Genomic DNA, 23,282 nt, shown 5'->3' on the forward strand with positions numbered 1-23,282 from the left:
CTTTCTAGATAAGTGAAAAGTTAAATAAAAAATAATTATGACGGGAGATATGACTATGAATTTTTTTATTTTAAAAAATAACTATTAAATTAAGGATAATTAAATTTATCACATTGACCATATGAATAGTCTCTATAGTATATATGTGTTCATTAAAAGGTCATTATAATCATTTAAATATCATAAATAGTTGGAGTATCCGTTACAATTACAAACTCACAATTTACTTTATTATTCATGCCGGGGAGCCAAGTTCATGTTGCTATTACAATGGGGTTAAAAGTAGATGATCACTATGAGAACGGGCCAAACTCCACACCTAGACTTTCTTTATCCAAACTTCCAACAAAGCCAAGGGAGCCGATTCAAATGCTGACACCACCACTCCATCAGTCTCTTTCCATTCCATTCCAGTGGGAGGTGGCGCCGGGGAAGGCAAGGGCCGCCAAGGCCCAAGGCCACTGCGACACCACCATATACCGCCATTGCACGCGGTCCTCCTTCCAAAAACGTGGTGGCAAGGCGTGTGGACCTGCCTCCAAGATTGTTGAATGATGATAGTGAGATGACCATAATGTCCTCGCCCGTTACGGTCCTGGACGGGCCATACGTCGGCCGTTCGCTGTCGCTTGCATGCACGTTCTCGTTCCGGAAAGGTGTGGTGGCAGCCGGGGAAGAGCGTGCAAAGAGGGGCCGAGCTAGAAACTTTGGCTCGGGGCGGTGGGGGAGCTTCAAGGAGGAGGGGAAGTTTTCTCTTAGCGATGCTTTCAAGAATGAAAAAAGGATCAAAAGATTTAACAGGGGGAGCTTCTTTAACTTATCTGGCATGAATTCTAATATATTGGTGCGTAAATTTATGATTAATTTATACATTTATCTTACTTTATTAATTTTATGTTTAAAACAAATGGCGCATGAATTTATACTTACAAGTATGATTCAGTTATGAATATTTTCGACATAATAATTTAACTATCTAATTTATATATTTATGAAATTAAAAGTCTCCACTTTTTTTAAAGAAAAATACATTATTATAACTATATATAGAGCATTTCAAATTTCCTAGTAGTATTTGCAAGATTTTAATTTGTGTTTCAGGCTGATATTTGTGCAAGCTTTAAGCATGCTGTTCCGTGGAGCCGCAGGCGATAAAAAAAAAAAAACCAGAAGTCTTGATGAAATTTCCCCTCGAAACTGAAATACATGCATTTAATAGCCAACATTTTCCCTTTTTGCCTTGCTTTTACTTTTTTTTCCTTCGTTAAGTTTGTTCTTGTGTTAGACCTTCAAGATCTCTTCATCCTTAATTTAGTGGATGTTTAGGTTCTACATTTTTCTTAAAATTATGGATCCAAACGTTATATACGCTAATGTTACCATATCAAAAATAGATGTAAAATTGTCACCACCGGTTTGATGAAGTGATATAAACATCTCTCTCCTCTTTGAGGGAGAGGTATGTGTTCGAACTCACGTAGAAAATAAAATTTAATTATTTCGAATTAAAATTTATTTTGTATACCTTTTGTGAATGTATGTTTTGTAATATATGATTTTGGGACAAATTTTATGAATTAAATATCCAAACATAATTTAACTACATATATATATATATATATATATATATATATATATATATATATATATATATATATATATATATATATATATATATATATATATGATTTATTATATTATTACTATAGTATGTTTCTAAAACAAAATAACTAATCTTTTTTTATTTTCCTAAAAATATTCAAGCTGCTGTTTGAATGCAGCAATATGTGTTAATATAAAATCAGAAAATGGACAAAAAAGGCATATCCTATAAAATTAACGTAGAATCACGGCTCTTAAATTTCAAGAATTTCGAGCCTATTTGTATGCAAACTAATGCATGATATTTGATTTAAAGGACTGATTATTTACTAAGCTTGTATCTTACATTTAATCGGAGTTAGGCATAATGCAATGGTGCTAGCTACTTTCGTACGTTGAGATATTTTTTAAGCCCACGAGGTTTTGGTCCGTTCATGTTTGGCTTACAAATTGTGGCTTTGTCTATTTTATCAAATTTCAATTTTATTTTATTTTTAATCAAAAATGATGTCAATCGTTAGAGAAAAAGAAAAGAAAGGAAAACTCCAGTTGAATCTCATGGCATCATTAAAATCTTTAACTGTCTACTTTGTTATCATGTCTTAAATCGGCATTTACACAAACCAACTCATAGTCTTAAGAGTCATCACTTTTCATCTCCAACTATAACTGTTGAAGATTATTTAATTATTTCAATTCAGCATATTAATATATATATATATATATATATATATATATATATATATATATATATATATATATATATATATATATATATATATTAAAAGACCATTATAGTAATTTAAATCCCACTTGAGTTACTAACCGTTACACCTATTTCATAACTCGTGAAGAGAGGCTCTTCATGTTCAAACCACAATAACTCCCACCCTCTCAAATCTACCTATATATACACACACACGCTAAAATTATGTGTTTGTATATACTATGTCCGATGCAGAAGAGAGCTAGCTTATGTTATAATTACTCCGATCCTATGGGCTTGGAAGTAGATGATCGCAATGAAAACAAACCTAAACTTTCTTTATCCAAAATCCCATCGAAGCCGAGCGAGCCGATTCAAATGCTGACACCTCCACTTCACCAGTCTCTTTCCGTTCCATTCCGGTGGGAGGTGGAACCTGGGAAGGCGAGGTCCACCGATGCCGCCGTCACATTCAGCATGCCTTCCAAGAGCGTGGCAGCGAGGCGTTTGGACTTGCCTCCTAGGTTGATGTCGAATGATGATAGTAAGATTAGCATGATTTCGTCCTCGCCCGTCACGGTGCTCGACGGGCCATATGTTGGTCGTTCCATGTCGCTCGCATGCACGTTTTCGTTCCGAAAAGGTGTGGTTACGGCCCAGGAAGAGGATGTGAGGCTCAAGAAGCGGAGCGGAGCTAGAAAACTGGGCTCGGGGCGTTGGGGGAGCTTCAAGGAGGAGAGGAAGTTTTCCCTTAGTGATGCTTTCAAGAATGAAAAAAAGACCAAAAGATTTATTAAGAGGAGCTTCTTTAACTTATCCGGCATGAATTCTAATATTTGGGTCAGTACTACTTTATGATTTAGCCTAAGTTTAAATTTTTCAAGTTACTAATTCCACCATCTAATCTAATATATATATGTATGTACAAATAATTTGTAAGATTTAAGACTTGTAATTCGTGCATTTGCAGGCTGATTTTTGTTCAAGCTTTAGGCATGCAGTTCCATGGAGGCGTACAAGATAAAATATAAAAATATATTAAATCAGAAGCTGTTGAAATTAACTTTGGTGTTTAATTACTTTTATTTTGTGAAATTAATCGATATTAAGTGTATTTATGTATGTTAATTACGTAGTAAATCAAGATCTCTTCATCTTTCAATGTGATATTTAGTATCCACATGTATTAATTTCTTTAAAAAAATATTGTGCATCCAAATGTGTTCTTTAATTTGTTGGTTATGGTAGGAATATATTTTCTAGGCTTCGAAATGTTAAGATTTTTCTTTATTTTATGCTTACAGAAAGTATGTGCAATAATTTCATTTATTTTTATCGTATCGTTACTTTGTAATATGCAGAAATTAATTTTTTTTTTTTTAAAAAAAGAAAAAGCTGGCACTCTGAGTTGGTGGAATTTGAACCTAAAATAATCAGATTTGTTAAACTTGAACGACTTTGTACTTCGTATCTCACGTGTGAGTTTTGATATATAGACCTGACAATATTTTATAAATTTGAAGGACAAATAGAATTTCGGAAATTATATTTTATATTGGCAATATCTTAATTCTCACACCTTCATTTTTAATTTGATCTTTTATATTTATTTATTTTGTTGCAATTTTAATCATATATACTCGTATATTTTTGATTGTTCTTATAATTTTAATTATTTATTCTGTCATAACCTTACCATGATATGGTATGAACATAATATTAACTTATGTAGTGTCATGTCATCATTCTAGCCGAAAAATAATTAAAATTATAAAAAAAAACACTAGAATTAAAATTTGATAATATCGAATATTAAAATTGGAAAAGATAAATATGCAATTTTGCCACAGGAATTATAAATTTATATTCGAGATAATGAAACCACTGGAATGAACATGGAAATCTCGACACTGGGCTAATTCAATCGCTCTCTCTGCCCCAACTCATTGGAGTGAACATGTAATTGAATTTATTAATGATAATTGGATTTTAAAACAATTTAAAGGGTAAAATTGATTTTAGTAAGACGCGCGGTTCGTGTACTAGAATGCATTTTACTTTATATTATTTCTTATTTTATTTCATTTCAATATTTTTTAAGTTTTATTTAAAATAATTATTTTAATTTTATTTAAAAATTAAATTAAACGTTATCATGTCCGACAATGATTTAAGTATCTCATTCGAGTTGAGTTAGAATTAATTTTTTTTCAATAGTTTGGAAGTCATTTGCTATCTTAATATAATAGTTAATATCTTCAAAATTATTATAAAATTGAACGATATGATCACTTTGAGTTATAAATTTCACCCCAAGCACAATTTTTTTAAAAAAAAAATTAATAAAATATTTTTATAAAAATATCCAAAATTTGAACCACATTGTTCTTTTAAGTTTGGCTTCAAATATAAAAACAAAAAAGATATAAGTCGAGGACAAATCACGGTTGAAATTCTAAAGCCATGGCCAATTGATTAGTCTTCTTGGGGACCACCCCGCCATTTACGGCATTGATTAAAATAATGTATTTTTTAATAGCTCCTAAACTCCTACTTTTTTTTTTATAAATAAAAAAAAAAATCAACATTGAAAAGTAGTCATGGCTTGCAACTATCCATGTTCCCACTTCCTTCCTTTAAAACCGTCATAATTATTGTTATTAAATATATTTTTTTGAATAAAATATATTTTTTCATTTCAAAATACTTTGTTAAAAAAAGTTGACTTCATATTTTTTTTAACCGAACATGTTGTTTAATCAACATTATTATTATAAAAGATAAATAAAATGAATTTGTTATAACTGAATTTCGAATTTTACTATGATGAGCGAAGTATAATTTGTTATACAAAATTTAGGATTATTACATCATATATATGGAGTAATTTTCGTTTTACGATGTTGTCAAATGTTAATCTTTAGATCATCGATATATATTTTAATTTTTTTCATAAAAATATGAGACAGTAACATGATCTAATGATATTAAATAAGAAAAACAAAACACTCTCAATATAACATAAACTAGAGTGGGTCTCATATGAGACCGTCTCACGGATCATAATCTGTGAGACGGGTCAATCCTACCCATATTCACAATAAAAAGTAATACTCTTAGGTAACGTTTGGTAGGGGTGATTGGGTAGGATAGATAATTTTATCCTACTCTATCCGGCGTTTGGTTGGGGTGATTATTTAACCAAGTCAATCCCTCATATGAATGATTAGGTTATATTAGGTAGGTTAAAATAATACCTCCTCACCCCCTAGGATTATTTATCTCACTCTTAATACCTCCTATTTTTTCAATTTTACCCTTCTCCTAAATTCAAACTCACCACCACTTCCCGCCTAAAATCAAACTTACCACCACTTCCCGCCACCGACTGCCGCCTCCACAACCGACGCCGGCCGACCACCGGTCGACCGCCGACGGACCGCCAACCGCGGCCGAGCACCGGCCGACAGGCGATGGACCGCCGGCCGACAGCTGTTTAACGACGGTTTGTAAAAAACCGTCGCAAATAGCGAAGATTTTTTTTCAAACGGTCGCTAAATGTCAAATTTTTTAGTAATTAAAATAATTCAAAACCAGATCGGCGACGGTTTCTTAAAAACCGTCGCTAATTTTCCGGAAACTCAGACCATTTCCGACCGGCCGCCGCCGTCGCGAAGGGGAAGGGCAATTTCGTCTTTTCATCCAAAAATTCAAAATTATCCTACACTTAAAAATCTTACCAAACATAATATTATTTTACACCATATATTACAATCCTACCAAAATAATTTTCTTTATCATTTACGTACTAATCATTAGTTTATCCTATCCTTCCAACCAAACGCAGCATTAGCATAAAAAATAATACTTTTTCATAGGTGACCCAAATAAAAGATTCGTCTCACAAATATAACCCGTGAGACCGTCTCACACTAACATCAAAATTTTATTTCAATGAGCCCGAATATTTTTCTACTTTCATTAATTAGGGACAAAAACTTGTGTGAGACGGTCTCACGAGTCGAATTTGTGATACGGATATCTTATTTGGATTATCCATGAAAAAATATAATTTTTTATGCTAAGAGTATTACTTTTTATTGTAAATATGAGTATGGTTGACCCGTCCCACAGATTAGTATCCGTGAGACGATCTCACATGACACTCACTCTTAATTAGGTAAGGACGGACACGTGGAAAAGGTAATAAAACCGTTAAAATAACAGTTTCGCTCATTTAAAGCACCGATGGTGCAATTTATTAGAGGTAAGAAGAAACCTCGTTTAGCCATTTCAGGAGCCCACTAAGCATCTAAGATCTTACCACTGGATGGTTTTACTTACATTTCATTTACAAAATGCTTTAGTTTTTCAAAAAATGTAAAAAATAATCTCAAAAAATGTGTAATAATTAGAAAATCTAATTGGGACTAGTGACTATACACACGCGATGCGTGTGTAAATTTTTTTTTTATCATTATCAATGTACTAAAGTATAATTTGATAATTTATGGGGTGACTAAATTGATATTTAAATTGTTGAAATAAAAAAAATAAATAAAAGTGTGTGTTGAAATTTGAAAAAAAAATAACAAAAAACAAAAGTGTAATATTAATATCATGTAAGGATAAAATTGAAAAAAAAACTTGGTGTCCTCCTAGGTAGTTACTATCATGTGCTCATCCTTAATATAATAGTATAGATGTCCTCTAGGTAGTTACTATCATGTGCTCATCCTTAATATAATAGTATAGATATGAGGAATAAATCCAAATACGAAATCGTGCCAAGAAGAAAATCTAAAAGCCACGAAAAATGTGAAAAAATCTCTTCCAAATGGAATCTTGAAATATATTAAGGAATATAAAGGGTCGAATGTTTCACTCTCGCGAGAAACCAGATTTTTATCTTGATGATAAACTACAAAATTCACGGGGTTGAGTGCTGACCCACGAAACATGCAATGATTAGAAAGAGTTAAGGTGAGGCAGCTGTTTGGTTGTTCGCCCCATTTTTTCTGCTCCAAAAAGTCGCTAAAAACTCCCACTACTCATGCTTTATAATTCTTCCATTGTCGTGCTTTCCTCAATGCCATTCTCCCCTTTATATGCACCTCAAGCTTGAGCTTAATCCCACCAAAAGAATTGAAAAGATTACTCGAAAAATATTGTCGGGTTTGGTCAAAATCTTGGCACCAAACCATAATCGCCACTGTCGTTTCACTGGGCCTATTTGTGCCGTCTTCTTTTGCCTTTTTCCAAAGCCACTCCATGATCAAGCTTGAATGCGAAGGGATTGTGGGGTATTTTTTTATTTTTATTTTTTGCATTTTTTAGTCCAAGAAAGATAGAAAGCAGTGTTATTTTTCTGTTTCACTGTTTTTCTTCTTCTGAATTGCTGAAAAGGAGTGTTGAGAGTTTTTGAAGTTTAAAGGTGAGTTTTTGATTCCTTGGACTTGAGAGTGAAGGGTTTTATGTTTTTTACTATTTCAATTTTGTGATGAAATTGCAGTTCTATGGATGCCCTTGTATGTAATTTGATTGAATTGGATTCCGAATCATGTTTTCTTGTAAATTTTTACGATATCCTTGCTGTGAAATTTGGAGTTTTTGTGATAGAACTTGCAATCTTTTTTGTGGTTTTTGAGTATAAAATGGTATTCAGTGAACTTCATGAAACTTTGTGTATAAACAATTGGAGTGTATTGGTCCTCAAGTTTTGTCAGTATTAGCTTTCTATGGAATCCTAGCTCCTTTAAAATATGGATTTTGTTATTGGGAAAAGGCATTATCCTGGCTCATTCTTCTCAATGTCTTGTCTCTTTGCTCTGCACACTCTAGTGTTTGTCTTTGTTCTAGTTGCTGATTTTCAAGAATGGGAAGAGATTCTTGCTGTCCATACATTTCTTGAAAAAATAATGGATACTTTTTTCCCTTATTCTTTGTAAAGATTGCACAATTTCTTTCAAGGACCGTCATGTTTACAATTCTGAGTACTTTTATACATTTGACTGTACAAAGTTGTGCAAAATTTTTCAACTTCATTGAATGAGATTTAAAGCACATTTTCATCATTATGTTATATTGGTGGGAATGGTTGATGCAGTGTAGAAAAAGACCTTATAGCCACCATTTTAGTTATTCCGATTTGATGGAGACAATGACTGCAACTGCTTCAATGCAATTCTCCCGTGAACCAGCCAATTATGATGAGGTCTACATGCAGCAGAGTATGCTCTTTTCTGATAGTTTGAAGGTGAATTATTTTTACTTTTATAATTCTTTGATGTTCATCTATTTGGTGGTCCTTACTATTCAGTAGAATTTCATAGCTGATTTAATCTTATCCTAGTCAAATAAATGCTTACATTGATTTTGTGGTGATGGCGGATCCATTGTAAATTGGTTTAATTGTAAATGAATTATGAATTCGTGTGAAACTAGTGCGATAATTTATATTTATCAAAGGTTGATTATGAATTGTTGTGACTTTGCATTGGGGTGAAGACCTCTTCTCAGCTTGTTTAGATCCCGTTCGTGTGTATGAAAGTGTGGATCCAGGAATTTAGTCTAGGGGTTGAAACTAGTTTAGTACGAATGTTTGATATTTCTTTATCTAACGGGAGTCAAGTACACCTACTCTTGCTCTCCACAGTTGCTCCGGTGTTTGTTACTGTTAATGGACGATGTCCATTTGAGTTCTTTCTGGTTTGAGGAGGAAAGAAGAAAAGCTCGCATTTGGATTGAAAATTTGGAATCGAAGAATTTCATAACCATAGTATAAATACAATATAGCTGTTTAAATGTCTACCGTTTGACAATGTGTTTTGCAATGGCGTATCAGATATGCACTTTGCAGTTTATTATTTTGGCCTGGCTTTGAAGTTTAGATACAATAACTAGATATTTTTTCGCTTATTTCTGTAGGACTTGAAGAATCTTAGCAAACAACTGTACTCGGCAGCAGAATACTTTGAGTTGTCTTATACCAAGGATAACCAAAAGCATATGTGAGTTGTTATAATAGATTATTGAAGAGATCGATTTTGAGTCTTCCTTAACATAATATCCGCTCCAACTCCAAGAAAGTTTTTTCTCAAGTTTTAGCCTCCCAAAATATTACTGATTATGTAGAGTGGTGAATACATTGAAAGATTATGCTATTAAAGCTCTTGTCAATACGGTGGATCATTTGGGCTCAGTGACATATAAGGTTAATGATTTGTTGGATGAAAAGGTTGATGAAGTTACTCGAACAGAGCTTCGTGTGTCTTGCATAGAGCAGGTGATACAATTTTTCGTTACAGCTGCTACTATGTTGAAATTCATGATTTTAGAATATTAACATCATATATTTGTAGTCTATATAGCAGATATTTGTAGTCTATATAGCAGATATTTGTAGTCTATAAACCAGATATTCATTCTATTACCATTCACGTAATATTCTCTGGATTCTGTGAACTTGAGATGTAGCATCTCCTAACATGCTAATTGTATAACTTGTGTATCCATCTTTTATTGCATAGATCTCAACTGATGTAGCATTTGTTTCGTGCTGAATCTTGAATGTTTTTTATGCTATATTTTAGAGACTTCGGACATGCCAAGATTATATTGATCGGGAAGGCCTTTCTCAGCAGTCGTTAGTGATCAACACTCCAAAGTACCACAAGAGATACATCCTCCCGAGTAAATTGTTATAATATACTACATGTTAGATTATTTTCGATTATAAAATCTTAAATAAATTTCTTATGCATAAAATTTCTCTCCTATTGTTTAGTGGGAGAGACTGTGGATGGAGCCATTCGCTCAAAGTCGAAATACCAAGGATGCAACCTGGAAGATGGTGATAACTGGCACCAATTCAAGAACGGTAGGGTGTATCTCTTATTTCATGTCAATTTCGATGCATTTGTGTTACCTTCCATCGTAAATTTTTAGTTCTCACGAGATAATATAACTTGCAGCTATACGAGCAACGATTAACGAAACTCCACCAGCTGTAATCAGGTTAGTTATGTGCCCACCAAGTCATCATCAATCAAGTTTTACTCATCAAAATTTCATAGTTACTGGGGCCGATTCAACATGCGGCCTCTCGACAAAAGAAAAATTTTAAATTTTATGTTTAATCAATTTTCTGAAATTCTATACTGAATCATGGTAATTCCCCCATCTAAATGGTCATTTACCCCCTCCTTTGTATAAGTCCCTGCCCCTTCTCATTCAGACAACTTTATGCTGTTTGCTTTCGCAGTAAAGGGCATTCAACGTTACCTTCTCCTAAACTTCCCCAAAGATTTGGAAGTTTTTCATTCTCCAACATGCCTGGTAAAGATTCGGGTTCATCACTACTTCCTATATCAATTGAAAGATTAGTCTTCATTTTCAAGAATTGATGGTGATGATCATGCTTTTTTTTTTTGTGGTGTTGTTACCAGAAAAAAGAACAGTATCACCGCACCGGTTTCCACTTCTACGTACCGTTTCCCTCTCGAGTAAGCCCGCAACCCCAAAAAGTTCAAATCCAACCACTCCAAATCGTAGCCGATCAACTACCCCAAACCCCTCTCTTGGAAGACAAACGGTAACACGAACAAGATCCTTCTTCTCTTTCATTGGTTTTATCTGCTCATTTATGAGCTCGTATTAACGCTTGTGCTTCTTCTATTGGTAAAAATTTGCAGTATATCTCCGAACCTCGGAAATCAGCTTCAATGCGAATTCGCGTAGGAAAAGAAAGTACCAAAGAAAACGAACAGTATCCTAGCAAGAGCAAACGGCTGCTCAAATCGTTGCTCAGTCGACGGAAATCGAAGAAAGATGATACTTTGTATACTTATTTGGATGAATACTAATGGAAAAAATGTGGGGGATGAAAAAGAAATTATGCATGTATCAATTCAATCATCCTCTAATTAGCCTTTTGCCATTCTTTTTAGCTTTTTCTTGGAGTTCCATTGGGAGAGTTGTATGATTTTTGTTTTCTTCATGAGGCTTCAGGTCTATATTTAGTGTAATTGTAATTTATCCAAAAATAAATTTTTAAATGTTAATGCAAGCATCACAAGATTTAGTATGATTTTTGTGAGACGGTTTTACGGATTTTTATCCGTATTTTTTTCATAAATTACCTAAATAAAATATTTGTCTTATGAAATTAACTCGTGAAAATATCTGACAAAGTTTTTGTGTAGGGGAAGAAAACTTTTGATGTAATGTTTAGTCTTCGTGGTGTGGTAGTATGTTTGGTCAATACATTTGTGAGCTTTTTTTATACATAATTTTAATATCTTGTGAGCTTTTTTATACATAATTTTAATATCGTTTGATTTATGTTAAATAGTATACTTTCATTCTAACCAAGTTATATGTATTTGAACATGGCAAACAATTTTTTACATAAGAATTTATGGAATACTGATAAGTACGAATTATATAGCGTTTTTGGGATTATATTTTGTCGCATTCGTGCTTATCTGGCAATTTTATTCCGAGTTTCGCGCTTAATTCGATTAATTTTGGCTATTTGTACGTTTGACCAAGAGAGGGCGAAAGCCAACGAAATGAGAGAAAAGTCAAACTCCGCAATGCCACATCAGAAATACCCGGAAAAATAGGAAGAAGATATGAAGTCCAGACACAGACCCTTACACGGACCCCGTGTAAGGGTCAGTGTGCAGCAATCTCCAAAGAAGAGAAAAGCAGAGTGTAGACGGACCTGTAAACGGACCCCTGCACGGGGTCCGTGCCTCATACGCCAAAGGAAGACAAATAACAGAGTCTACACGGACCCCTTGCCAGACCTATATCCGGGGTCCGTGCTTGTCATCATCCAGAGAAGAAAAATCCAGAGTCTACACGGACCCCTGGACGGACCCAGGCACGGGGTCCGTGTCCACCATTCCGGAAGAATTTTGAGGCAGAGTCTACACGGACCCTTGCCCGGATGCAAGCACGGGGTCCGTGTATGCAATATCAGATCGAGAATTTGGCAAAGATTTTTGTTCGCGATTTGGGAGATATAAAAAGAAAACAACCTAACAAAATCTAGGGTTGTTGAATATTCGAAGAGGCGGCCGACTTTTGGAGAAGAAGGGAAGATTTGCGACCCGGAAAAGACGGCGACAACGTGGGCGAAAGACAACGCAATTTACACGCAAGATCCGCGCGCCATCATTGAGAATCTCTCTTCTTTTTAATTTCTTATTTTCAGACATGAATTCAACATTTAAATTTGATTTTAGTCTTGAATTTATGGAGTAGTTTTCTTTTGTGATCGGGACCACGATACGGGACAAACGTTTGATTTCTATTTATTCATTGAAGTATTTGATTTATAAACTTGTTCCCTGTTATTGATTAATATTCGTATAAATTTCGTGCTTTTAATCTGGCCAATTATTTGCATGTTTGTCGTTCAATCTTGACTCGAAAGAGAACAGATTGAGTTTAGCTTCGAAAATATTGATCAACACACGGTTAAACCGACTAGAAATAGTATTCGGTTTCAGTGTGCGATTTTAGGCGACAGCTGTAATTCATTCATTGTTAAATGCGTTTTTGTTTAATTAAATTCAATTAGAAATAATTGAACTGTTAAATAAAAATAGGATTATAAATTCTAGAAATAGATTTATGATTAAATCAGGGAATTGCATCGTGATGTTGAATAATTTGTGGTTAAATAATTCCAGTGCATGATTTTAATCAAAGTTTGTTACCGTCGTGTGTTCCCGGTCATCCTATTTAAATTTGAAAATCCCAAGTTCTAAGCCTCTCTGATATTCGATTTAGCCATTAAATTTGCATAACTTAGTTTAAAATTTACGTAGTTGAATTAAAAATCAAATCACTTATTATTGTTTGCCTAGATTAAATAAAATAATTAAATCTTAGTAATTAAATAATAGTCTCTGTGGGATCGATACTTGGACGTCTGTCCATTTACTATAACTTGACCTAGTCCGCTTGCTAGAATTAATCTCAACCGAATTCGTCGGTCAAGTTTTTGGCGCCGTTGCCGGGGACTATTTATTTAATATTAGGATAAATTATTTGTTTGAGACTAGGCTTTTATTCTTAGTTTTAAATTTTTCAGTTATTCTATTCTTTAGTATTTTAATTAATTTTGTTTCAGTTTTTCTTATTATATTCTCTCTTGGAGCTTAAATCGTGCACTTAAACTTTTGATTTCAGGGGCTAGCTCGTGTTATATGAGCCGTGCTCAAGACGTCAGGAATCTAGTGCCACTTGATCTTGAGATTGAAAGCACTCTCCGCAGTATCCGCAGAGCCCGAAGGAACAACAACTTGACTCTGGAATTCGAATCTGAAGCAGAATCCGAAATAGACCGTAAACCAGAAGTTGAGGAAATGGCCGGAGAAGAGGATAACCGTACATTGATGGAGCTTCATCGACCAGCATTTGGAGGTTATGGTTCTAGTATCATCCGCCCTACAATTCAGGCGAATACATTCGAACTTAAGCCAGGCATCATCCAGATGATCCAACTTCAAGTCAAATTTGGAGGAGCACCTTCTGAAGATCCCAATGCACATCTGGAGAATTTTCTGTCGATTTGTGATACGATTAAGTGCAATGGGGTGAGTACCGACGCCATTCGACTCAGATTATTTCCATTCTCCCTGCAGGGAGACGCTATGGAATGGCTTCGTGATCTGCCAGCTGGTTCCATCACTACTTGGGATGGATTGGTTGAGGTATTCTTGCATAGGTACTTTCCCCCAACTAAAATTACACAATTGCGGAATGAGATCACATCCTTCAGGCAGAGAGATGGGGAGTCACTGAATTCAGCATGGGCAAGATTTAAAAAGATGTTGAGAATGTGCCCGAGACATGGTTTTTCAACTGGCCAGCAAGTGGAGACATTCTATTATGGGGTGGATCCTTCTGTGAGATCTATGCTCGATGCGGCAGCAAATGGGAGCTTATATCGAAAAACGCCGACTGCAGCACTTGAAATCATATCCAATATGGCCGAGAGCAATGTGGGTTGGCAAGAAAACCGCAGGGAGAAGAAAGTAGGATTCTTGGAAATGGATGCTCTGGCAGCAATTACAGCGAAACTTGATGGATTGACACATCAGATGGCACAGTTACAAGCGCAGAAGTCAATACCAGTCAAGTCAGTGAATCAGATCCAAGGAAATGCTGAATTAGTTGGTGGTCCATCTTGTGACATGCCATTCATGCCGGATATGTCTTGTGAGGGAATACAGTGCTTTGGGGGGGACTCGGTGAATTATGTGGGAAACCAAGGTCCTCCACAATATAACCCATACAGTTTCTCGTATAATCCGGGCTGGAGAAATCATCCGAATTTTGGATGGAGGCAACCTGAAACTGCTGTTGAGCCACTAGTTTTTAATCCGCCACAACATCCTACACAGCAAAGACCTCCTCAACAGCCACCTCAACCACCGCAAGGTGCTGGACCTTCAATGCCACCCGGTTTCAAGCCACAAGAGAGCAAGTCGAATCTCGAGGATATGCTTGCCAAATACATAGCCGGGAACGAGATGAGATGGCAAAACCATGATGCCATGATGCAAAGAGTGGAGACTCAACTAGGACAGCTAGCGACACAGATGGCCACACGAGCTCCGGGTTCACTACCTAGTGACACGGAAAAGAATCCTAAAGGTGTCCATGCAGTCACGGTGACGTCTCCCATAAAGCAAGAGGTGGTTGATGTCGATAACTATGCGAAGGAGAAGGAGTCATCAAAGCAAAGGTCCGAGAACGCAAGGGAGAAAGGTAAGTCTCTAAACTCGAACTCTCATATTGATATTAATTCACTCCCGTTTCCCCAAAGAGCAAAGCAACTGCAACTGGATACTCAATTTTCAAAATTTCTTGAGATTTTCAAAAAGCTGCACATAAATATCCCGTTTGCAGAAGCTTTAGCTCAAATGCCTTCCTATGCAAAGTTTCTTAAAGAAATTTTATCAAACAAGAGGAAATTGGTAGATTTTGAGACAGTTAAGCTTTCGGAGGAATGTTCTGCAATTTTACAAAATAAACTCCCTCCGAAGCTTAAGGATCCAGGTAGTTTCTCTATCCCTTGTACTATGGGAACTTCGAATTTTAATAAAGCGTTGTGTGACTTAGGCGCAAGCATTAACTTGATGCCATATTCATGTTTTGAGAAGTTGAAAATAGGTGAGGTGAAACCAACTACAATTTCCCTACAGTTAGCTGATAGGTCAATTAAATATCCTAGGGGAGTTGTGGAGGATGTGTTGGTGAAGGTTGATAAGTTTATTTTCCCAGTGGACTTTGTGGTGTTAGATATGGAAGAGGATCGTGAGATTCCTCTTATTTTAGGAAGACCGTTTTTAGCCACGGGAAAAGCTCTGATAGATGTACAAAAGGGTGAGTTGGTGTTGAGATTGAATGATGAGAGTGTGGTGTTTAATGTTTTTCAGTCCATCAAATATCCTAATGATACATCTAACTGTTTTAGAATTGATGCTACTGACGAACTTGTTGAGTGTGGTTCGCAGGAATTGATAGGTGAAGATCCTTTAGGAATTTGCTTGACTAATTCATGTCCAGGAAAGTTGGAAACTGAGGATGTTAAGGAATACATGCAGTACCTGGAAGCAGGCAGACCGATCTCAAAGACGAAAGAAAAATTCTTCGAGGAATTCCTATGCGATGATAAGGCAGAAGAGAAGTTGGAGGATGTAGAAGAACTCAAGTCGAAGGAGCTGAACTCATACATGAGTGTTGTTGGAGTGACGAGCCTACAATGTCAATATCATGCCAAGCTTGAGGGCACATATAACCAAGACCCATATGTAATATTGTATGATATTTACTATGGGCGGAAGCCGCTATTTGAGGGATGCTTCTCCGTAGTCAAGCTATAGACAATGAATTTAGCGCTTACTGGGAGGCAACCCAGTGTTTATTTTTAGTTTTCGTTTCCTGTTTTATTTTCGTTTTCTTTATTTTTGTTTTATGTATTTAGTTGATGAGTTAATCTCAGTGATTGGTGGTGCAGGTAATTTATCTACTGGCGGTGGAATTTATCAGGTGTGGGAAAATTTAGCAGGGCGACCGATCTCAAAATCTCGAACAGACCAGGACTTGCCGATCTCTACCTCTTTTCACCACGTACTCGACATCTGACCAGGGAAGTGTTTCTGTTTTCACATATTAGATAGTTCATTTTATATTGTTTTACACTGAGGGCAGTGTCAAGTTCAAAGTGTGGGGGTGGGTCAGTCTTGTTACACATCGTTGCACAACACTGAACATCACTTTTAACGTAGGAGGAGACTATTTTTAGACAAAGAACTCTTGTTTCACTTAATAATCGGATTAATTTGTTAGATTTTGGATCACCCGGAAAATGGTTTTGTGCCTAGTATTGAATGAGATGAGTCGTAGTTTCAAGGAGAGGGCCAGACATGAACCAGTTTTGTATCAACATTTTGTTCAATGCACGAGGTCAAACTTTTACTCGTTGATAGTGAATTGGTGAAATGAAAAAAAAAAAAAAAAAAAATCAAAAAAAAAAAAAAAAAGAAAAAGAGAAATCGAACAACGATCCCTAGAACTTGTCTGATTAGCCCTCGAAGCGAAAATACGAACGATGGTGACTTAGGGATGATTTAGGCGATCTTTGAACCGTTTGAGCCTTTCAAGCCTGACCGATACATCATTCATTGCCCCTAGTAACCCCTTTTGAGCCTGAAAAAATCGAATGGTATGACACACAGTTAGCCCCCATTCGTCGGTTATTCAATATCCCACATCAACTACCTGAATCATAGCCTATACACTTTTTCCTACCTACATGTGAGAAAAATAAAACTCCTGTGCACATTGAAATGTTTTACTCCAATGGATTGAAAAATTATGTGTGAAGGAATCGATGAATTTTTATTCATGAAAAAAAAAAAAAAAAAAAAAAAAGAGGAGGAAAATGTATAGTGTTGAAAGCACCCGAAACAAAATTCTATGGGTGAAAGTTGATGGACAATGAGAAAGAAAAGGAGACGCTAGAGCTCTGGAATTGATGAAAAGACAATAACTGTTGACGAGTCGAAAGTTGAATGAATGTGATACAGGAATAATGTTTATTGTATCTCACTTTTGATTCCCTATCTTTTATTGTAGCCGTGAGCCTTGGCCTTACGTTATAAGCTTAAAAAGACCTATTAACCAAGTCACTGTCGTTCAACATTTAGTAGAGAGGGGTATGAAAGTCAAGCATATGGGGCGTTTCGATAACAAATAAAAAAAAAAATAAGTGATCATGAAACCAAGTAGCTGAAGATGAGTACGAGTCTGACCTACACACTACACACATCTTGTTCTGTTGATCCTTACTGGGTAAATGTTTGAATCTTAAATTGCAACGAAAGCGAGTCTTGTGATATGCGAAGCATGATCTTCTGACCGGGGGTGAAAGAATTTGACAAATTGAGAAGTTTTGATTGTGTCTCTAGAGTTCTGAATCTGAAATATTTCTCATCTTTATTTTTCTCTGATTTGTTCGAGGACGAACAAAGGTTAAGTGTGGGGGAGTTGATAAGCACGAATTATATAGCGTTTTTGGGATTATATTTTGTCGCATTCGTGCTTATCTGGCAATTTTATTCCGAGTTTCGCGCTTAATTCGATTAATTTTGGCTATTTGTAGGTTTGACCAAGAGAGGGCGAAAGCCAACGAAATGAGAGAAAAGTCAAACTCCGCAATGCCACATCAGAAATACCCGGAAAAATAGGAAGAAGATATGAAGTCCAGACACAGACCCTTACACGGACCCCGTGTAAGGGTCAGTGTGCAGCAATCTCCAAAGAAGAGAAAAGCAGAGTGTAGACGGACCTGTAAACGGACCCCTGCACGGGGTCCGTGCCTCATACGCCAAAGGAAGACAAATAACAGAGTCTACACGGACCCCTTGCCAGACCTATATCCGGGGTCCGTGCTTGTCATCATCCAGAGAAGAAAAATCCAGAGTCTACACGGACCCCTGGACGGACCCAGGCACGGGGTCCGTGTCCACCATTCCGGAAGAATTTTGAGGCAGAGTCTACACGGACCCTTGCCCGGATGCAAGCACGGGGTCCGTGTATGCAATATCAGATCGAGAATTTGGCAAAGATTTTTGTTCGCGATTTGGGAGATATAAAAAGAAAACAACCTAACAAAATCTAGGGTTGTTGAATATTCGAAGAGGCGGCCGACTTTTGGAGAAGAAGGGAAGATTTGCGACCCGGAAAAGACGGCGACAACGTGGGCGAAAGACAACGCAATTTACACGCAAGATCCGCGCGCCATCATTGAGAATCTCTCTTCTTTTTAATTTCTTATTTTCAGACATGAATTCAACATTTAAATTTGATTTTAGTCTTGAATTTATGGAGTAGTTTTCTTTTGTGATCGGGACCACGATACGGGACAAACGTTTGATTTCTATTTATTCATTGAAGTATTTGATTTATAAACTTGTTCCCTGTTATTGATTAATATTCGTATAAATTTCGTGCTTTTAATCTGGCCAATTATTTGCATGTTTGTCGTTCAATCTTGACTCGAAAGAGAACAGATTGAGTTTAGCTTCGAAAATATTGATCAACACACGGTTAAACCGACTAGAAATAGTATTCGGTTTCAGTGTGCGATTTTAGGCGACAGCTGTAATTCATTCATTGTTAAATGCGTTTTTGTTTAATTAAATTCAATTAGAAATAATTGAACTGTTAAATAAAAATAGGATTATAAATTCTAGAAATAGATTTATGATTAAATCAGGGAATTGCATCGTGATGTTGAATAATTTGTGGTTAAATAATTCCAGTGCATGATTTTAATCAAAGTTTGTTACCGTCGTGTGTTCCCGGTCATCCTATTTAAATTTGAAAATCCCAAGTTCTAAGCCTCTCTGATATTCGATTTAGCCATTAAATTTGCATAACTTAGTTTAAAATTTACGTAGTTGAATTAAAAATCAAATCACTTATTATTGTTTGCCTAGATTAAATAAAATAATTAAATCTTAGTAATTAAATAATAGTCTCTGTGGGATCGATACTTGGACGTCTGTCCATTTACTATAACTTGACCTAGTCCGCTTGCTAGAATTAATCTCAACCGAATTCGTCGGTCAAATACAAATAACATTTGTGATACACTTGTCCCACGTTTTAAAAATGAAAGATTTAAAATGAGTTTGTAATGGCTTACAATGGACTTCTATAGCAATTTGGATTAATCAGTTTCGTAAAGCAATGCCAAATATGAAGTAATTGCTATAGGGGCCCACTGTGCGCAGTCACGCAGGCTCGGAGTGTGACAGAATGATTTCAGAGCCGGTCACGGGCATGGAACACGGAGAAATAAATACTATGCGGGGCAAAGTGTTACGTGCATGAGAGCCACCTCTTGAACATGTGAAACAAAGTGCTACATGACGGGAGTCACCTCTTGAACCTGTAGGAGCTACCTCTAGATTCTCGACGTTGGTGGATCGAGGGGTCAGGCCGCAACGAGGACGTTGCGTGTCGCGTTCTGAAGGATGAGTGATTGTGATATCCCTGTCTCACATATTAAAAATGAAATATTTAAAATGAGTTTATAATGGCTTACAATGGACTTCTATAGTAACTTAGGTTAATCATTTTCGTAAAGCGATACGAATACGAAGTAGTTGGTATACAGTGGCGTAGCCAGGAATATTTTTTCCGGTGGGCGAAAAATTTTTAAATATTAATTTGAACTTCATATAATAAAAATAAAAAAGAAGTCAAAGGAACATACCAAATTCTTATTTAAGCCGAATTTTGCGATTTTTCAACACATCAAACTTGTTTATGATAAATTCTGTATCAATACCCAGAGCAATATCCCTCTCTATATAAACAACCATGGTATTGGCCAAAAGGTCATTTTCCATTTTATTACGAAGTGGCGTCTTAATGAGTTTCATCCCTGAAAAAGCTCGTTCTGTAGTTGCTGTTGAAACTGGAAGAGTCAAAACCAATCGAACCAACCTATCAATCAAAGGATAGATAACCGACTTCGTTGTTCTGGCCAATGTTTGGCACAAATGATGCAAAGAATCAAGATTCTGAAACTGCACATGACGCGGTACATCAAACTTATAATGATCTAATTCCCTCATCAAATCTTCTCTTTCCTCTTGACTGAAATCATGGTAGTAAAACTTATCAACAAGAGAACAAATGTCACATGGAGAAAATGATCTGAATCCATCAACGGGACTCAAAGCATTACTAAGAGTAAGAAGTTCCATTGTGCTCTCTGGAAATCTCTCGTTCAATTCCATCAGCTGAAAATCTATTACTGCGTTGAATATTTCAAAATGATAGTGATCATGGACTGTTATATTATTTTTCAGCTGACAAGAACGTTTTGTACCTCGTGTGTAGCCATCATCCAAGTCTGGTACTTCAATATCATTACTTTCACAAAACTTAATCACACTCCAAAGAAATTCTTCCCATCTACCATCTCGGATCTGCTGAAGATTTATTCTTGTCGTAGAAACCAAAGTCACAGCATTCAAAATATCTATGTCATTTTTCTGTAATGTCTGGCACAACTTTTCTGATATTCCCAAAACTTCATGCATCAAAAACAACACAAATACAAAGTCAAATGATTTTATATCCAAATACAAACCTTTAGCCTCTCCTCGAATGTTACTATTGAGACCTTTGTCAACAAGATCTTCAAGAAGTATACTCACTGAACCAAACAAACCAATGAATCTCCTAACAGAGTTGAAATGTGAACTCCAACGAGTAGCTCCAGCTTGTATCAAAGAACAATCTTGATTAGCTCCAGTACCAGTGTCAATTTCTCCCGATTCTATCAAATCATTAATTTCATCTTTTCGGATAGATTTCAATTGAAAATGACGTTTAGCAGATGAACCAACAAAATTAATAGCTGAAGTTAATGTTGAAAAGAAACGCCACACATCATGCACCTCTTTAGAAACTGCAACTAAAGCAAGTTGTAGTCTATGAGCAAAACAATGAATATAATAAGCATGTGAAGAATCTTTAAGAAATAATGCTTGGAGTCCATTCCATTCCCCACGCATGTTACTTGCGCCATCATAGCCTTGCCCCCTTAGATTTTCAATCAACAAATTGTACTGGTTGAATACATTGCAGATCTCTTTCTTCAAAGTTAATGCACTTGTATTTTCAACGTGGACAACTTCAAAAAATCGTTCTCTAATGAACCCATCCCGATCAACATATCTTAAAATGATAGCCATTTGTTCTTTATTTGACTCATCAATTGCTTCATCAACTAAGATACAAAATTTGGCTTCTCCAATTTCTTCACGAATTTTATCTCTCACAATACCAGCAATAATTTTCAAAATCTCTCTTTGAATTTCCGCTGATGTGTACTTTGCATTTTTAGCTGCTTTTTCTAGAATACTACCAATTTCTGGATTCATTCTTCCCAACAAATTGATCAATTCTATATAATTTCCACGATTTTTAGAGTCAACTGATTCATCATGACCCCTAAAAGCACAACCTTGCATTGCAAGAAACTTCACACTTTCTATGGACACCTTTAAGAGCAAACGATTTCGCTCAATTTGCTCAGAAGATTGTTTTTCTAATCTTCTATCAATATGTTGATCAAGATTTTTCAAGTCTCCCCATTTTCTCATAGCAAAGCTATGTCTTGAATTCCCATCTCCTTCGTGTCTCTTGAATGGACAATTTTTACAATTAACTCTTTTCCAATTTTTAAATCCCTTGACAGTGAATGTGTCAAATTGTGCTGAATTAGTGTCAAAAACATAACAAGGGAAACAAAATGCACTTTGCTTCGCAATAGAAAATTCAAGCCATGGATATTTCTGAAACCAAGAAGATTGGAATCTACGCTTTTGACCTTCACATTCAGCAAAAGGATAATCATATATAGGCTGAACCGGCCCTTTATCAATATATTCTCTTCTTACCTCATCTTGTAGTTCAATGGGATACTGCAATATTGGGATGCGAATTCCAGGATCAGAAACATATTGCAAAGTGATGTTCGGAAGTGGTTCATTAAGAGTCTCATTTTCAAGTCTTGGTTTTTTTGTTGATGCTGGTTCTGAAATAAAAGGAGATGCATTATTTGGCCCATTTAAATCACCTGTTGACGCTGATTCGTCATTTTTCTTTCTGAAGAAATCAAAGATTTTTTGATTCTTCATCGCAATATTCACCTGTAAATTGTAATCAAAATGAAATTTATAAGTTATAATTCGATTTAAATTGCAAATTCTATATTTTTTAATCATAAAAGTTTGATCTTAAAATTTCAGCATAATTCAAATATAAAAAACAACTTAAATCATGTAGAATTTTAATATAAAGAAAAAAAATTCACAAATTTTTCTTCTTTGAACAAATAAAAATAGATACTAATTTCAATGTTTACACATTTTCAACTAAAAAATAGATATTAATTTCAAGGTTTCATAATCTATAGCATTGATATAAATAAATTTGAAATACAAACATAGAAGAAATTTTGTTTCCTCAATTTCGTCTGAAGCTTTCTCTTGCCAAACTTGAACTGGGCAGCAACTAGCAAGAACAAAATCGAACCCTAATTTAGAAGCAGTAATGTAATTGTAGAATTACCAGCGAAGAGAAATTCAAGGAGCTCGAAGAAATCTGCATGAACAGTGAAAGAGTTTTGAAATCGCCATTTTCCCTGCCGACCCTGCGTTTTCTTCAATTGAATTTGAACGGCTGTTTTTTCCCCCAATATGATTTACAATACACCTAATGCTTTGAATTGGGCTTCATAAAATTCAATCCATTCTTTTTTGTTTTTTTGTATTGGGCTAAACATGTATACTAGGCCTAAAATTTAAAAAAATCTGCTGGGCTTAAGCCCAGCTTTGCCCACATTGTGCTCCGCCCCTGTTGG

General features: G+C 35.6%; 3 protein-coding genes and 1 pseudogene across 5 annotated transcripts; 3 read left to right on the top strand and 1 right to left on the bottom strand.

The window, feature by feature from the left end:
- Positions 1 to 237: 237 nt before the first annotated feature.
- Positions 238 to 1,315, top strand: LOC140842093 (uncharacterized protein At4g00950-like; annotated as a pseudogene).
- A 1,235-nt stretch (positions 1,316 to 2,550) lies between these two features.
- On the top strand, positions 2,551 to 3,458 carry LOC140842136 (uncharacterized). Its single transcript, XM_073209945.1, has 2 exons — positions 2,551 to 3,148; positions 3,279 to 3,458. The coding sequence occupies exons 1-2, from the start codon at positions 2,558 to 2,560 to the stop codon at positions 3,330 to 3,332; spliced, it is 645 nt and encodes a 214-aa protein (XP_073066046.1). The 5' UTR covers positions 2,551 to 2,557; the 3' UTR covers positions 3,333 to 3,458.
- A 3,810-nt stretch (positions 3,459 to 7,268) lies between these two features.
- Positions 7,269 to 11,393, top strand: LOC140840958 (protein ABIL2-like). 3 transcript variants are annotated; one of them, XM_073208091.1, is made up of 10 exons: positions 7,269 to 7,611; positions 8,415 to 8,564; positions 9,236 to 9,318; positions 9,443 to 9,593; positions 9,901 to 10,000; positions 10,095 to 10,187; positions 10,282 to 10,324; positions 10,572 to 10,645; positions 10,756 to 10,901; positions 11,002 to 11,393. In XM_073208091.1, exons 1-10 carry the CDS (start codon positions 7,594 to 7,596, stop codon positions 11,170 to 11,172), a joined length of 1,029 nt encoding a protein of 342 aa, XP_073064192.1. In that variant the 5' UTR covers positions 7,269 to 7,593; the 3' UTR covers positions 11,173 to 11,393. The 3 variants fall into 3 exon arrangements, with proteins under 3 accessions (XP_073064192.1, XP_073064194.1, XP_073064193.1); XM_073208093.1 differs by having other exon boundaries at positions 7,271 to 7,742; positions 8,420 to 8,564; XM_073208092.1 differs by having other exon boundaries at positions 7,272 to 7,742.
- Positions 11,394 to 20,124: 8,731 nt separating this feature from the next.
- On the bottom strand, positions 20,125 to 23,086 carry LOC140842094 (uncharacterized). The gene is made up of 2 exons (XM_073209908.1): positions 22,991 to 23,086; positions 20,125 to 22,569 (listed from the first exon to the last, which is right to left on the bottom strand). Exons 1-2 carry the CDS (start codon positions 23,027 to 23,029, stop codon positions 20,125 to 20,127), a joined length of 2,484 nt encoding a protein of 827 aa, XP_073066009.1. The 5' UTR covers positions 23,030 to 23,086.
- Between the last annotated feature and the right edge of the window lie 196 nt (positions 23,087 to 23,282).

Source organism: Primulina eburnea, chromosome 9, assembly GCF_022965805.1.
Source record: "Primulina eburnea isolate SZY01 chromosome 9, ASM2296580v1, whole genome shotgun sequence".
NCBI lineage: Eukaryota > Viridiplantae > Streptophyta > Magnoliopsida > Lamiales > Gesneriaceae > Primulina > Primulina eburnea.

What these genes read in the sequence shown, in the direction of transcription:
- LOC140840958 (XM_073208091.1), top strand. An exon ending in CTGGCACCAATTCAAGAACG is followed by an intron (nt 10,188 to 10,281) that starts GTAGGGTGTATC and finishes TATAACTTGCAG; the next exon opens with CTATACGAGCAACGATTAAC. An exon ending in ACTCCACCAGCTGTAATCAG is followed by an intron (nt 10,325 to 10,571) that starts GTTAGTTATGTG and finishes TTGCTTTCGCAG; the next exon opens with TAAAGGGCATTCAACGTTAC.
- LOC140842094 (XM_073209908.1), bottom strand. Translation starts at nt 23,029, where the DNA reads ATGCAGATTTCTTCGAGCTCCTTGAATTTCTCTTCGCTG. An exon ending in CCTTGAATTTCTCTTCGCTG is followed by an intron (nt 22,570 to 22,990) that starts GTAATTCTACAA and finishes TACAATTTACAG; the next exon opens with GTGAATATTGCGATGAAGAA.
- LOC140842136 (XM_073209945.1), top strand. Translation starts at nt 2,558, where the DNA reads ATGCAGAAGAGAGCTAGCTTATGTTATAATTACTCCGATCCTATGGGC. An exon ending in GCATGAATTCTAATATTTGG is followed by an intron (nt 3,149 to 3,278) that starts GTCAGTACTACT and finishes GTGCATTTGCAG; the next exon opens with GCTGATTTTTGTTCAAGCTT.